A 16,626-nucleotide genomic window follows, 5' to 3' on the forward strand; every position below is an offset into this window, starting at 1 on the left:
AATAAAGGGGGTTCTTTTTTTAAAGCGGGGTTTTTTTTTTTTTTTTTTTTTACTATTTTCATAATTAGTCAAAATTTAGATTTTTTTTTGTTTCAAAAAATGTACGTATTTTCTTATTTATGTATAGTTTAAGGCAAATTATTGATATTTTAAAGTTTCAAAGTATAGTATTGATTTATTAAAGTAGATTATCATTTAACTAAGAATTCTTACGTTTATAAATTGAAATTAGATTAGACAGAGAACATAAAATTAAAGAAACAAATTTACACATTTATCATATTTTGGCTTTTTCTTTCACCTATAAATTTATAAAGGAAGAGTGGATTGCCAATGGAATTTTCTTATTGAAATCAATGGATTGTTTGCATTTAATGATTTAAGAAGCAAATTCTTATTTTTATTTGTTAGTTAATTAATGAGAAAAAAAAAAGAGTCACAAGAGTAATAGCTTTTTATTATGCCACAGAATTGTCTACTATTTTGCTACATTATGAATATCTCAGATCACATATTACTATACTTTTCATAAGACAAGTTGTTTAAGAGGACGTTTATTTTCTGTATTCGTCTCTGATTCTGAATCATGATTTATGATTCTCTATAGTATTTTTTTTCACAAAAAACACACGTAAAACGAGAATAATTTTGAATCATGATTCTGAATCCATGAACCAAACGTCGATTCTCCAAGTCACTTGTTTAAGGGGACGTTTATTTTCTGTATTTGTATCTGATTCTGAATCATGATTTATGATTCTCTATAGTGTTTTTTTCACAAAAAACACACGTAAAACGAGAATAATTTTGAATCATGATTCTGAATCCATGAACCAAACGTCGATTCTCCAAGTCACCAAAAGCATAAAAAAGAATTCCATGTACAACTTTTCCCTTTGCCAAAAACATAGAGCTGAAGAGATGCTTCATCTCTTTTCTTTTTCATGAGCAACATGCTTTCAAAATGTCTTCTATGTCAGGATCATCTCCTGCTTCTTTGTCCTAATCAAATGAAAAGGCGAATCAGAAAAGCATCCAAAAAAAAAAAAAAGATGAATTCTCACGCTCTTAAAAGTATCTTAAGAAGTAGTTGCAAGAACTGCCTAACGGTAAATCCACACCCTACCTCCAACGATGAGGTCACGAGTTCAGAAAAGAAAAAAAAGGTCTAAAGCATTGCCATAAAGAGTTTCGGTAACTCTGGGCCATGTTCATTTCACCGATTCGAGTTTAGAATTTGAGTTTTGTTATAGTAAAAAGCTCTAAAAAACAGTCACATCTAACTTTTTTGTTACAGTAAAAAATTCACATAATATCACATCTCAACTCGAATTAAAAACTTAAATCAGTAAACTAAACGGGCCATTATTTTTACGAAAGCAGTTCTAGTCATGTGAATAAAACAAAAGAGAATAGCTTATAATAGAGTATCACTAACCTTGTGAATGTACGAGATATTGGTTTTTCCAGGACCTCCAACTATAATTCCACCTTGTTGCCTGGGACGAGCAGTATCGATTAAAATTTGGTAAAGATTACGCATTATTAGAGAGATAATATGATGCAATGTCTATAATGTCAACTTGGGCAATGCAAAAATATGTTACAAAATGAGAAGTAAAGCCTCAAATTAACAAGACATAGTTTTATGCTGGAGGTTTGGTTTGGGATCTGATAATTTAAAAAAATCAAACACATTAAGGACAAATCCAAAGTAGCAATTCAGGTTCAAATCCCTATTGCTTCGCTTCGATACAATAACATTGCTTAGTCTATTCCAGGCATCAATTGTCTAGGTTCATATTCTTTGTTTGAGCACTGCCAAAACTCCTGTTTAACATCTCTAGCTGATTTGAAACTACTTGTGCATTATAAAGCAGTAGTAACATTTAAAAAATATGTCAAAATATAATTTTCACGAGGTGGAAAATTATAGTTCTCTCTGATAACTGACACATAAAAAGTACTTTTAACTTTGAAGGCACGTACCATCCGCCTCTAGTCACGGTGTCCTTTTGAAACGAAAGCTTCCAATCTTGCCGATATCCTTCCATGTATAATTGTATTATCTTAAGACCTGCCTAGAATGTCACCAAAGGAAATCAAATAAGAAATTCTACACGCCTTTGAAAATGAAGATCTTCATATACACATTTCAGACATACTTTGGGAGTAAATGTGGTTGTGACCCCAGAAACAAATCTTAGTGCCTCGTATGATGAGTGAGTAGGATCAGCATAAACTTCTGAAACAGAAATGGAAGTTTGTCAGTGTCAAGCTGTAGGGGGAGAGATATTTTGAAGATGCGAAAAAACACAAGGATTCTTTCATGGTCAAGGCATGCTACAATATTCGTCTAACAAAGTACAAATGAGACCATCTTTAGAGCTGTTATAGGCCTTTTCAATATTTTCAAGTTCATCATCCACATTATTAAAACTTTCATTTACACGTCATGGACCTTTCCATTATGAGAGTGCAACATATTATCTTGTCAACCAACCCTAGCACATCAATACCAGGAGTATAATACATTTTTATGGTCATATAGAGGGATTTGTACTTAGGTAGAAGAAGCGACACGCAGGCCCCGTTCATTTCACCAGTTCGAATTTAAAATTCGAGTTTTGTTAAAGTAAAAAGCTCTCAGAAACAGTCATATCTAACTTTTTTGTTACAGTAAAAAGCTCACATAAAGTCACATCTCAACTTGAATTAAAAACTCGAATCAGCGAACTAAACGGGCCCGCAATGACTGGCTGTATGTCGTCTAACCATATTTTTTGTAAAGGCAGTCTCAGCATCAGGACATTTAGTCTAACGGGCTTACTTCAAAAATGTGTAACACTGCGTACAAGAAATCGAAACCAATGGCAAATAGCTCAACTTTCGGAAACATACCTCCTTTGAACTTTGTCTGCTCAGAAAAAGCCTTTGCCTACATAACAGAGAAGTGCTTGTGCTTATTCAGTTCATTGACATGAAAAACTATACCGAAAAGGAAACTGGGAAAGGGAGAGAAATGATGAATTGATGATGTAACAGATTCCAAGCTACAATTTTTATGGAGCTTAGTTAACAATCACAACAAGTTGAAGTTACAAGGAACCAATATTTTTCCCAGCCAAAACCTAAATTTTAGGGGAAAGCAGCCTTTTGAGATTTCGAATTACACGCATGAAAGACGTCCCTCACACGCAGATAGCAGATGGTAGCATGAATTCGCTTAAACAAGTACAAGAACATCGATGACTCATGAAAGCAACCTAATCTATACCTATCTCTACATTCAATATATAAAAGATTCAAGTTTGTTTACTATTCACTATCTCAAAATGTACTAAAAGTTTTCATCAAGTTATAGGCGTTTTGTCCAAATCTAGGTTTTTGTTCTTCTTTCTTTTTTCCTTCTCCATTATGTCTTCCACAACACCAGAATAATCCCAATCCCTGACCATAAACATGCATTTTCCTAATCCTAATTAAAAGGGTACAAATAATAAGATGTCTTTGTCAATATTTCGTTTTCCGAGCATTGAAAGAAAAAAAAAAAAAAAAAGTAGAAGAACATCTTGAACACTTAAAGTATGTGTCTGAGTAAATACCTGATCAATGTTACCAGGTCCAATCAGAACAAGGGCCACCCCAGATGCATCAAATATGTCCTGTGAACATAAAATTTGTCACAAGTAATGAATGTTTAGCATTTAATATATCACAAACAAAACAAAGTAAATTAATCATTAACCTTCTTGGAGGCAAGATAATCAGCACGTTTGCGGCAAAACACACATCTGAAAACAAACAAAAAATCAAATATTTTTTTTATTTGAAATTTAACAATTGGAGACTTCATATTTTATATCATATGTAACCAAAAGCTTAAATTAGTGAAAAGGTTAAAGAAAAAAAAAAACAAACCCAAAATGGCGAGCAAATGCAACTACAGCTTTCCTATCTTTCCATAAATCAGAAATGGGAATCTCGTTTCCATTCAAATCTAACACTTTGACCGTGTCCAACAAATTTGGTGCATCTTCACTGGTAACTGGAGATTCAATCCCTGCATTCATAACACCCACAAAGAAAAACATTATTGGCTATAGATTTTAGAGAGAGAGAGAGAGAGAGAGAGAGAGAGAACTTGCCAGGAGAGCCAGAAACTGCAGAGGGTACGGGGTGCGATTTCCGAGGAGAGAGTCGGAGTCGTAGGTTGTCGACAGAAGTGGGAGTGAGGGAGAAGCCGACGCTGCGAGTGGGGGTGGAGAGAACACGTGGCGGACTGTTACTGGTGCTTGGGACGGATTGGATATTGAGAGTGTTGGAGAAGACAGTGGCTGCCAACGCCATAACTGACAGCTGATGATGGCTGATTGATTCTCCGTCTCACTCCTCGTCGGACGTGGAGAGTGTTAGTTTATGACGGTTGAGAGAACAGTTGGTGCTTTTTTTTTTTTTTACTTTTTTTTTGTGGGAAGCAGACTGACACGTGGCAGCATGTGGGCTTCTTAATGGAATTTCCGTCATGTTTTCTTTTTCATCTTTGTGCGCACGGTGGAAGATAGATTTTCGTATTCAAGGTGCTGTCGCACGACGTGTATTTTAGATATTGTCGTTTTTCGAGTGTGCTGTAATTCACTTGCGTAAAATTTTCTAGTTTCTGTCGTTTATTAGATATCGCCGTTTTCTTGAAAAACGCCCATTTTGTTTAAAGATGTCGCTTTTTCTCGACGACGTATTTTGGAGATGATAATATTTCCTAGTATATTGTCGTTTCAAGATACAACGTCGTTAGCCGTGCTTATGTCGTTTTTTTATTTGTGCTTTTAGTCGATATCGTTTCCTCATGCATTTATGTTTTATTCGTCTCCCCGATTTTCTGTTAGTAAGGATAAAGGACGTTTCCTAATAACTTGTGCCTATTGTGACTTTTTCATGTGCTACTCTTCGTTGAGATACTGTCGTTTCCCATGACGCTGTCGTTTTCTTAAGTATGCTGTCGTCCTCACAGATGATGTCGTCCAAAAAAGGACAACTGAAATACCACTATTAAATAGTGTAGCTAGGGGTGCCGAGCCGAGATTGTCAGGCTCAGAGAAAACTGAGCCGCGATACCCAATAGAGCCCCAAAAGTCGAGATGTAACAACAGCTAGGGTTTGACTCGAATAGTTGGCTTGCTTGTCATATGTGCTAAGCTGTGTCAACTCTAACAAGAAAGGAAAACAAAACGGCTAACTTCTGCAAATCAATATAAACAAGACAATTTATAAGAGTCTTCAAACTTTTAACCTTTGAGAAAGAGAGACACAAGAGAAGCGAATGGAGTTTTAAGAAGATGATAAAAAATCTACTCATGTAAGGAGAAAGATTGATTGAGAAATAAGAGAGAATAATAGAAATTTTGATCTTTTAGGTAAGAAAATGGGAGACAAAAGAGGCGGCAGCAATGGTAGAGTATATTCATAGGGCTTACAACTTTTCTATCAATTAATGCTTTTTATTTATTTTTTTTCATAAACAATTTTTCGATTGATTAATGCCTTTTGTTTTGTTTTTCTTTTGAAAATATCTATTGTACATATAATATTCATTTATATACGCTAGAAAACTAAAAAAGTAAAGATATAGAGTTAGTTTAGAATTCATTTCAAAATGATTTTATTTTTTTATAGGAAAATAGAAATTAAAACGTTTTTAATTTCAAACAAAAATCATTTTTAAAAATGCATTTGATAGTTTTATTAAAAAATTATTTTCAATATAAAAAATTCATTAATGTCTCTCTCTCTCCCTCTCTGCTCAAGAGATTCTCTCTCCCTCTCTGCTCAAGAGATGAGAAAACATAAACAAAAAATGAAAAAAGACTAAAAGTCATTTTTCATTTCTTTTCTATTTTACACTAAATCAAAAAATTATTTTCACTTCCTTTTTTTTTCTTTAATTGTGTCAAACGTCGTTTCTCTTCTGTTTTCATTTTTTCTTTCTTAAAAAACATGAAAAATAATTCCAAACACAACCATAATATTCATTTATATACGCATAAAAAACTAAAAAAGTTGAAAGCATTTTGCATTTACTTCGGCCGGGTTCAGGGATATCGGGTATCATAATCACACCACCGCAAATCGAGCCGAGAAACTCGGTTTTTATTCCGATTTAATTTTTATTGTAAAAAAACCCACGAAATTCGGGTGAACTCAGGTTGGGTCGGCCGGGTTTCTCGAGTTGTCGGGGATTATGTACACCTCTAAGTGTAGCCATCTCAGCATCTCCAGCAACTTGTAATATCATTTACAAAGAGATTATTGTCGTTTCAATGCTGAAGATCTTGTCTAGAAAGAAGTAAATGAACAAGGAATGTTATAGAAGATAAGTTAATCAGGTAATATGTACAGCACGATCTATCTTGCACCACCCAAACTATAGCAGTCAAGAGCTGGTTTCGTGCCCCTTTTGATGTTGCAGCTGAATTAACTTACTGCTTGGCAACACTTGAGCCAACCAGCTCGGCCAGCTGCAAAATTCAAGATAATTTTACTATTTCATCAATTCTTTACAAGAATACAACAGTTATTAGTCAATCAGCCTCCTAAATTGAGTCAAAATTTCAAACTAGAGTGGCAATCTTTGCTAACTTCTCATATCAAGGTCCCGAGTTCAAATTCCTCGTCTCAAGTTCAACAAAAAAAGAACAAAAAAATCAGATGTTAAATTAACATTGGATCCTCTTTAAAACGAGAAAATAACAGCATAAAAGTGAAGAGTTAGCAAAGCATTTGCCAAAAAAGAAGTGGCAGAGATTTCAAGTAACCTTATTTTCAAGGAATAGGAGATTTCTTTGCAAAATTTGTAGTGTGCACCTACGATACAAAGAATGCCATGCTCATCATTAACGGGTGAAAGTATAGTATAGTAAACTATGCTGCGGCAAACCACTTATCCTCGTAATCATCAAGATTAAGAACTGGAAGCAACTTTGGCCAGGATCCAGGAAAATCAAATCCCAATAGTTTCTCTCAATTATGGTAGTATTCTGCTAGACATTGACTGTGGAAGAAGAAAAGGAAAGAAAACGTGTCAGGAGGCATGAAATGATCACTCAATGTGTTAGATGGATCGCTGAAGGAAGACAAATTGAGGGCGCAAACACAACACGTTAAAACCCCCATAATTTCCTACACTTTTTTGTTACTCGGTTTGAATAACAGATAAGGCAAAAACAAAACTACAGAAGTAATCATTTTAAACAATCTTTGATTTTGGTCGCCATCGATAGGAATATGCTGGCATACAAATATGGATATAAGCCAACAGGTTCTCCAAAAGTTGATTTCCTAGAATGCTGAAAATTCCCATGATAACTAAAGGAAATTCTAACGAAATAAGCAAATCATGCTTGGTTCAGAAAGGAACGAGTGGAAAGTTGAACAAAATGGAAGATTATAGTAGGCTTTTTACTTTACCTTGCTCTTAACATTTCAAGCAGATATAGATTATTTAAAGTATCCCAGCCTGAGATCAAGTCAAGAGAAGCCAACATCTCATTTATCAATTTACAAACTTCGTCTACTTGCAGTCTACCTGACAAAATTATGCTCTAAGCACCAATATCTCAAAGCTTGCTTTGTTGGTTGAGACAAATCATCAAGGAAAAAAACCCCCCCCAAATTTTCATATTAACAAGGACTGGAATAACAACAATGAAACACTTCTCAAAAGAAAATTAACAAAGATTGTACATATTTATCATAATGGGAAACACATGAGTGCCATATATTCAACACCCACTTGACAAGACAAAAACCTAAATAAAACCAATTGCCCATGTTGCTTCCAAAATCAACTACAGCATATCAAAGGAGTTGGTGAACATTGAACAATTTAGTCAATTTGTAGCCCTATATCTAGGAAGAATTACTATAAAGCAGCTTACTTCATTCTTTTTTTAACAACGAAGAAACTCTTGTAATTTTATTAAAAGAAAAAGTAAACGTACATGAGAAAAGAAACACAGCAAAAAACAACAAAATCAATCCCTGAACCTATTATCTTGTAAAGCCAGAAACATCTAAACCAAGCTCCCTAAGAACAAAACTTGGAGCATTATGCCACCGAGTATAACAACAAGAAACTATACCATAATTGGCCAAACAATCAGCAACCGTATTTGCTTCTCTAAAAGAATGAGAAATAACAAAACTCAAAGAATTAGCCTTCCCAAGAGCATCAACCCAAGCATTGCGAAGAGACCATGGAACTTTCGAACAACCACACCAAAAAAGATGAACTGCATAAGCAGAATCGCTTTCTAACGAAATGTGCCTCCAACCCTTATGCCAAGCTAATCTAATAGCCAAAATAATAGTCCACATCTCAGCCTCAATAGCTAAACACTCGCCATAAAAGGTACTTCATTCTAAACATAGCAAAAAAGGAGCTAACTTTATTCTAAACATAACTCAAAAGGATCATTAGTAGCTAAAAAAATTCATTTTTCGTGACAAATATTCCTTCTTATTCATCAAAGAATCTACTTTTGAACACAAATAACAAGTCCTGCTTAACCCCAGAAATCAAGCGAACTCGAGAAGAAAAAAAAAATCCAAAATTTCTTATCAAATTTCCTTTCTTCTACATGATTTGCATATACCAACTTGTTTCCTCGCAAAGAATCCATGTTTACTCATGAATTCTATTGAACACTAAAAAGCAATCTTATTCATGTAAGATTTGCCCAAGTAACACAAAAATAAAGGATAATTAAATTAAATAAAATTGAAAAAAAATAGAAAAATCCGATAAACCCTAACCCTGTTCAGAAGCCTTCACTAGGAGGAGCTGGCACTTCCACGCTCCGCAATGAAGCGCGTCCGCACGTGCATCTTCGACGCCGCCACCGCAATCGCCTTCTTCGCCACGCTCTCCGCCACGCCGCCGACCTCGTAAAGCACCCTCCCGGGCTTCACGACGGCGACCATGTACTCAACGCCTCCCTTTCCTCGTCCCATACGAACGCCGGCGGGTTTTCCGGTGACCGGCTTGTCCGGGAAGACCCGGACCCAGAGCTTCCCGCCGGTGCGGGCGATTTTCGTGATCGCTCTCCGGCCGGCCTCGATCTGCCTTGCGGTGATCCAGGCGGGCTCTAGGGCTTGGAGCGCGAAGGAGCCGAAGGAGATGCGGTCGCCTTTGTGGCAGATGCCGTGGATTCTGCCCTTGTGGTGCTTGGGGTAGCCCATCTGGTTGCTCGGTTTTGAGGCGAAGGAGCGAGCGAGGGAGGAGAGAGTGGTGGTCGTGGTTCGGAAGAGGCGAGTTAGGGCCGCCATTGGAGGGGAAGAATGGAGCTCTGGAAGAAATGTGGGGGTCTTAAATGGAGTGAAGTGACCTAATGGTTGACAGAAGGAAGAGTGAAATGAAAAACGACAATTAGCGACGAGAAAACGTGGAGAGAGAAAAAAGACAACGGAGGAATGAACGACAGCGTTTTACGCGTGAAGGTGTGGGCTTGGAAGTTGGAACTCGCTAACAAAGTAAAACGACAAGTCGACAATTATTGAAAAATGAAACAAAAAAGACTACTATATGGGAGAAAGACGGAAAAAAAAATACATATATAGAAGAGAAGAACGACAAATACCAGAGTAAACGTCGATCAAAAGAATAAACTACAACAGATAGTAGTAGTAAAGATGAAAATAAATGACACTCAAGAATAAACGACAACATTTCTCTTGTGAGTTGGGCTTGGAGGTTAGAAGTTGGAACTCCCATGACCTAAAACGACAACTAGTGTCAAGAAATGTCAACGGCACAAGACGACACTAAATAGAAAAAGACGACAAGTACTTAAAAGAGTAGCGTGGGTTTTCAGACATCTAAAAGTCCATTTGGAAAGTTGCACGCTGATACACATCTTTAGGGCTTTTGGGGCTTGCGTGTAAGGTGAGTTCAAATCATATGGTTTAAATAATAATTTAAATTTTGTGAGAGAAAATATTATAACAAAACTTTAATTTTTTTGTATGAAAGCTCCTTAAATTTTACACATTTGACATATTGGTCCTTGAACTAAAAATTGTGACTATTGACATCTCAAACTTGAAATTCGTTGCATAGCCATTTGAACCATTTTGAGGATGGTTTGAATGTTCACTTTATCTGAAACAGTCCACAAATCAATCCCAATATATCTTGACAAATCCACGAAACTTCGTATTTCTATTTTTTTTATTGATTTTATAAATGCGTATTTAACTATATATTGAGAAAAGAAAATGATTATCTTTATAATTAACTTTTATTTTAAAGTTTAAATTATTTTTATATATCACTTTGAGTTAGTTTAGAATATAACTCTATAATTTAAATTATTAGATTAAAATTTGCTATACTCTTGCACATATATATATATATATATATAGTTAATCAATAAGAAAGGCTATGTCATTATTTCACCCACCCAACTAAATTCTTTAGTATGTTCTATACTTTAATATGATCCCTAAATTTTGAAAAGGGTTCATTTCATTCCATAAATTATGTATCCTAGTTTAAAATACTACCTCCATCTATAGTACGAATAAATAATGATGTGACCCTATTTATATTTCATAAATGTCACCTGAATTATTGATTTAAGTTAATTTCATGTCACCTTAATTTTTTTAAAGATCAGGCAAATTGATACAAAATTAATAGTTCAATGAGACATTTTAAACTATTTTACATCGATCGTTGGGTGAAATAAACTCCTTTAAAATTTAAATGGCATATTGAACTAAATTCATAATTTAGGGTGCAATTATAAAATTAATCCAAATTTTTTAAGGAAACATTTCTAGCCATTTGGATAAGTTGACAACTAATAAATCTCTGGTGTTAATACCTACAAAACAACTCTTAACACTAAGACGGCATGTGTCAACCGCATCTAGTGACAGTGTCTTGAAATGAATGGGTTTAGTCTTGCCTATGGCAATACGGGTTACAATATGATAATATAACAATTTTATAAAGGTTGGTGTCAAAAAAATAAATTAGGGATCATTTTAGTGTCAACCCGAAATTAAACCGTAAAAAAACAAGTCGTGTTCGTGTCAACCTGTGTGACACTAAACTAAATTGACTCACTCAATTATTTTATTATTTTAAAAATTATTTTAAAAATTATTTTTTCTCTCATTTTGGTTGAATGTGTTTTGGATTTTTAGGCTTAATTAGTTATTATAGTATGGAATTGATTTAATTTTTAGAACATGTGTGTTTTATGCGTTTTTTATATTATTTTAGTGCATATATTGTAGATTTAAATTAAAAAACCACATGTCATTGATGGATTGTAAGTTGATTTCGGGTTGAGCATGATGCAGGTTGACTATGGGTTGTCATCATAAAGATTACAGGTTCATCACGGATCGTGTTAGAGTTAAGGTCATTTTTACGAATATTAGCCCTAAACTTGACACAAATACGATTGCCAACACGAATTGACACCACTACCGATACGAAAGTATAGTTGTTTTATCTTGAGACCTATATAGTGTATCAAAATAACTCAAATAAAATGGCAAAAGAACTTCACAAACACAAATTATGGCAAAAGAACTTCACAAACACATGTCCTTATCCACCATATGTATACATCATCATCATCATCATCATCATCATTATGGCAAAAGAACTTCACAAACACATGTCCTTATCCACCATATCTATACCGTTCATAAAGAAACGGCAACATTTCTGACATACTTTTGGTGTGTGTGTGGTTGCAACCCCAAAAACAAATTTTAGTGCTCATATGACAAGTGACTAGGATTTCTCTGTTTAGTTTTATGCAAAAACGAAGGAAAGAACTAACGATTGCTTCCTTTTCTTTTCCTACGCTTTCTAGAGCGTCAAACAGATGATTCCGTTAGTACAGAGCTAAATAAGCCCGAGTGCCAGAAACTGCACAGGCTATTGCCTGATTGGGATGGAGGAAAAGTTGGGTTACAATTTGCGGAAATGGGTTGGAGAATTATATGATGCAAGACGGAATGTGACCCTCGATTCTATTGGGTTGGAAAAGAGAGGCGCCATGGCAGATGCCGCCGGTATGTTGGTGGTATTAGATATCAGTTGACAAGTCACCAAAAATGTCGAGTGGTCAGGTAACTTGTCATTGTTATATGCATGGATTACGTTTTGTAAACATCTTGTGTATCGTTGAAGAAAATGTATAATACATGCCTCTAAAATGAGCAGCGTTAAGTACAACAATTTAAATATAAACTTTTATACACTAACTGATGTGATATGTAAATTATTATCTTTTTATTTATAAATATCTCTTATCATTAATTACGTGATAATATTTTAAACACTCATTAATAGAGAAAGGACAACTTTCTATATCAATTAGGCCTCTTTGCGAATTTGAGTTTTCAAGTCGAACTAAGATGTGATATTTTCTGAGAACTTTTTACTCTAATAGAAAAAATTAGATAACATTTTATAAGAATTTTTTACTATAGAAATCTAAAACTGAAAACTCAAATCGGTGAAATGAACGAGACTTTAGCATACAAAAGTTAAGATTTGAGTTATCACCCTCAGCATTATTCATCTAAAATATCATGTGCTTTAATGCGCATCCTACAACCTGTATGTCATCTGCCATACATATAGTGCCCTTTTTAGAAACCGTGTGGTGTGAATGTGATTGCGAACCATCAAAAAGCAAAGTCGTTTAACAAACAATCACGTTTTTTTGGCGAATTTTGATCTGTTTAGATTAGTTCGGCTAATTTTCACGTTGCATTATAATCCAGTGCATTGTTTTCCACAAGGATGGAACTTTCCTACTAAGGTTCGATATTGTCACCGACTGCTCTAATTATCAACTATCTGTGCATGCGCAAAGCTTATAATTAAAAAATAATAATATTGTTCATCAGGTAGAAATGTCCCTATTAAGTTCTAAACTACATTTGATTTCCACTTAGATAATCATGGTTTCATGCTGACGATATGGTTTTAAAGTATATGAATTTGACCATAGAGAAGGTAAATTAGGTAAAATATACAGCACAATCTATCTTGCACCACCCAAACTATTGTGGTGAAGAGCTGGTTTTGTGCCCCTTTCTGATGTTGCAGCTGAATTAACTTACTGCTTGGCACTACTCCAGCCAACCAGCTCGGCCAGCTGCAAATTCAACATGCTTTACGAGCTCAACAATCCTTTACCACAATAATTAACATTATTCTGCAGACAATACAAATCAAAGTCAATTAGCCTCCTTATTTTAAGTTAATTGTCATCACAAAATTGTCTCTTTAATCACGTCCCTACCAAAATCATAATTACTGTAACTCTCTCTCATATTACAATAGTATTCGAATCCTCTTTAAATAATAAAATGACAAACAAAATTGAAGAGTCAGCTGGGCATCCAGCCGTAAAAGAATTTCCGGAAATTTCAAGTAATTTATTCTCGGAAAAGGAGGTTCCTTTGGTAGCATGCACCGAACACACAAACAAATGGCATGTTGACCATTAAATAGGGGCGGTAGAATAACTTATGCTGCAGCATATCGCTTGTCCTCGTGATCATCAAGATTAAGAACTTGAAGCAACTTTGGCCATGATTCAGGAATTCCTCCTGGCAAATCGAATTCCAATAACTTCCCTCTACTACGGTAGAATTCCTCAACGGGTTGACTCTGGAAGAACAATAGGAAAACAAAAATGTCAATAAGAATGACCACTCATAAAAGTTGAAAGACGGATAACTAAAAAGAAAACCAGACTGAGTTCACAAGCCCAACACAAGTTAAAAATGTCCAATACCAGAACAAATGGTTACAAGTACTTTTCACTTCACAATGTTATGTGTTCTTCAACTTCTGCCTAGCTAGACAGGGTGGTAAGAGAATGGAGCAATACCTTTTCATAGTATACTCTGAAACGTTCTTTTACAACTTCTTCGGTATCATCTGATCTGGTAATCAGCTTTGACATACAATCTGGAGGGGGGAGGAGTGGAGCCATACTCATTCCAGGTCTCCCATCCTCGCCCTTAACATTAATGGACGCCACATTAAAGTTTTTCCCACACTGACCACAAATTCTTCTACCAAGGCATTTCTCAAGCAACACATCTTCCCGAAGCTTCAAATTTAACACCATGTCAATGTCGATGACCTCTACCAGTATTTCCTGATAGAACCATGAAAGAGCCAAAACATTCAGCAATGTTGTCTTGTTTCAGTAGGACACACATGAATTTACGAATGCTATTCAACTAGGAGAAGATAAAATATTATCCATTTTATTGTAAGGGGTCCTATACATAATAATTAAGCTGAATGGAACACCAGAATGCAATGTTACTTGTACATTTAATTAACACAAAAAGCTCGAAGCACCAACATCTCACCGCCTGTTTTATTGTTCGAGGGAAACCATCAAGAATAAACCCAGATTCACCATTAGCTTCCCCAGCCTCCAGCCTCTTCGACAACAAGCTTATTATTATTTCATCGGAAACCAACTTACCCTGGTTAACAATCTCAGACAGCTGCAACAAAAACCAGCAAAGATCATTAGCAATCTCAAACATAACCTTAACACATATGCTCGCAAAAACCATAATTGGCTTTGCACCAATTCCATATATTCCATACCCAACAAATATTAAATAAAAACCCAGTGCCCGCGAAGCTTCCAAGCTTAAACAATATGTTTTTCGCTCAAACTTAGCTTGTTGAAAAGATTCAAGACAAGCCCATAAACTGGCTTTGCGGTCGGATCAAATTAGTTGGTGAAAATTTTGGTACTTGAGTGAAAATATTAAAGCACCAACCTTTATTCTATAACATAGAGAAAAAGGAACTTCTTAGTCCTAGTCAATATAAGTCCATTCTTCATGAGGAATGCACATTCTTATCCATTAAAAAAGCCAACTTTACTTGTCAAATCCTGGTTAAGCTTTGAAATTAAGCAAAAGCTTAAAACTTGTTTCCACAATGATTCGATATTACTACTCATTTCCTAAAAAGCTTAAAACTTTTTTGCTGAAAATCATACAAAAGTGGGAAAAAATAGATCTGAGGTTAATTGATTAAAAGGAAAGAAAATCCAAAGAATAGACCCGAAATCCTAGACGATAAATTGATTACATTCGTTAACACGACTAGATATAAACCCTAAACCCAAAATCAAAACGAAAAAACTAAAAAGGATAGATCTCAGTCCAAATTGATTGAATCAAGATTGAAAATAAGAACAAAAGGGCTACCTGTCGAGAGAGGGGACCGGAGGAGGCGAGCTCTTCGCGGACGAGATCGCCGGTTGCGATGTGGGGGACGCCGAGGAGGTTGCAGAGGCGGCTGGCGTAGGTGCCTTTTCCGACGCCGGGGCAGCCGAGGAAGACCCACTGCACGTCCCTGTCATTCGGATCTCGACGTGGGAGGTTGGGCTTGAGAGCGAACGGCGGCGGCGGCGGAGAGAAGGGAGAAGGGGCGGTCGGCTCCGACGCCATAGCGGAGGCGAAGGACCTCGACACATAGGCCGCCATGGAAGAGAAGGCGGAGGAGGAGGAGGGTTTCGAAAGGCGGGTTAGGGCCGCCATCGGAGGAGAGCTCCGAATCTCGAGGAGGACTGGAAATGGTGGCGTTGAGTTTGATGAGACGATTAAGGATTTGGTTAAGAATCCTTCATCATAACCTAAAAGAATATTCTCTCTTCGCGGTTTGTTTCTGAATTGGGGAAAAACGACAACGAGAATTGTATTGGCAAAGGAGACGTAGTAAAACGACGACCAAAGTGTGAGAAGGAAAAAAACTGAACAAAAGTCATCGGTTACCTTTGACAAACTCTCGGGTTTCTGTTGAGAGAGAGGAAAAAAAAAAAAAGATTTCTAACACATTTAAATTAGGGAGAAAGAGAAAAATATGTCAAGATTTAAGATGAATTAAAATTAATAGGTCAATTATTTACATAAGTTATTAAATAGATTAAATTACTGTTTTCGTCCATAACTTGTCTGGTTATGAACCATAACTTGACAAGTTATTGTCCATAACTTATCTAGTTATAAATCATAACTTGACAAATTTATTCATAATTTATCTGGTTATGAATAATAACTTGACAAGTTATGACTTATTAATTTCTATAACTAAAAATTGGCTTATATATTTTTTTAAGCTTTTCATATTAGCCTATTTCCTATTATTTCCATTTAAATTAATATTAATACATTCTTGTATTTGGGACCTTCTTCTGTTAATTCTATTTTTGATGTTGGTCATTTTATTATTTTCATTAATGATTATATTAGATTTTTCTTGGATGTACCTTCGGTTTAATAATATATGTTTTATCTTGTCACGGATTACTAATAAAATTACATTTAAAAACATTGCGAAATAACAATCACTGCACCTCAAGAAAAGAAAGATTGTCCATAAAAAATAATAAAAAAAGAAAGATTGACCTCAATAAAAAACGACATGATTTGGTGACAAGTAAAAAGACAAGAAATATGAAAAACAATCGTGATTAGTGACTATAGGATGAAAGAAAGGAACAAGAAGAACAAAAAAAAGCCAACGATCAATAATTGAAAGAATAGAGAAAT

The 16,626-nt window shown here is 35.3% G+C and overlaps 3 protein-coding genes across 5 annotated transcripts; all 3 read right to left on the reverse strand.

Annotated features, from left to right (window-relative positions):
* Nucleotides 1-823: 823 nt before the first annotated feature.
* Nucleotides 824-4,884, reverse strand: LOC21387378 (thioredoxin-like protein AAED1, chloroplastic). The gene is made up of 9 exons (XM_024168477.1): nt 4,149-4,884; nt 3,922-4,063; nt 3,749-3,794; nt 3,606-3,665; nt 2,902-2,938; nt 2,166-2,245; nt 1,990-2,081; nt 1,439-1,499; nt 824-1,002 (listed from the first exon to the last, which is right to left on the reverse strand). Exons 1-9 carry the CDS (start codon nt 4,348-4,350, stop codon nt 943-945), a joined length of 780 nt encoding a protein of 259 aa, XP_024024245.1. The 5' UTR covers nt 4,351-4,884; the 3' UTR covers nt 824-942.
* A 1,460-nt stretch (nt 4,885-6,344) lies between these two features.
* On the reverse strand, nt 6,345-9,406 carry LOC21387379 (50S ribosomal protein L16, chloroplastic). Of its 3 annotated transcripts, none has more exons than XR_002902567.1 (3): nt 8,812-9,406; nt 6,813-7,048; nt 6,345-6,515 (listed from the first exon to the last, which is right to left on the reverse strand). XR_002902567.1 is itself a non-coding variant. In XM_010102538.2 (2 exons), the coding sequence occupies exon 1, from the start codon at nt 9,322-9,324 to the stop codon at nt 8,830-8,832; it is 495 nt and encodes a 164-aa protein (XP_010100840.1). In that variant the 5' UTR covers nt 9,325-9,406; the 3' UTR covers nt 6,607-7,048; nt 8,812-8,829. The 3 variants fall into 3 exon arrangements, 1 of the variants encoding a protein (XP_010100840.1); XR_002902568.1 differs by lacking the exon at nt 6,345-6,515 and adding an exon at nt 6,650-6,671; XM_010102538.2 differs by lacking the exon at nt 6,345-6,515 and having other exon boundaries at nt 6,607-7,048.
* Nucleotides 9,407-12,920: 3,514 nt separating this feature from the next.
* LOC21387381 (adenylate kinase 1, chloroplastic) lies at nt 12,921-15,695 on the reverse strand. Its single transcript, XM_010102540.2, has 4 exons — nt 15,283-15,695; nt 14,422-14,562; nt 13,929-14,201; nt 12,921-13,705 (listed from the first exon to the last, which is right to left on the reverse strand). Exons 1-4 carry the CDS (start codon nt 15,613-15,615, stop codon nt 13,562-13,564), a joined length of 891 nt encoding a protein of 296 aa, XP_010100842.1. The 5' UTR covers nt 15,616-15,695; the 3' UTR covers nt 12,921-13,561.
* Nucleotides 15,696-16,626: the final 931 nt, after the last annotated feature.

The sequence above is a fragment of the Morus notabilis genome, unplaced genomic scaffold (assembly GCF_000414095.1).
Source record: "Morus notabilis unplaced genomic scaffold, ASM41409v2 Scaffold845, whole genome shotgun sequence".
Lineage (NCBI taxonomy): Eukaryota > Viridiplantae > Streptophyta > Magnoliopsida > Rosales > Moraceae > Morus > Morus notabilis.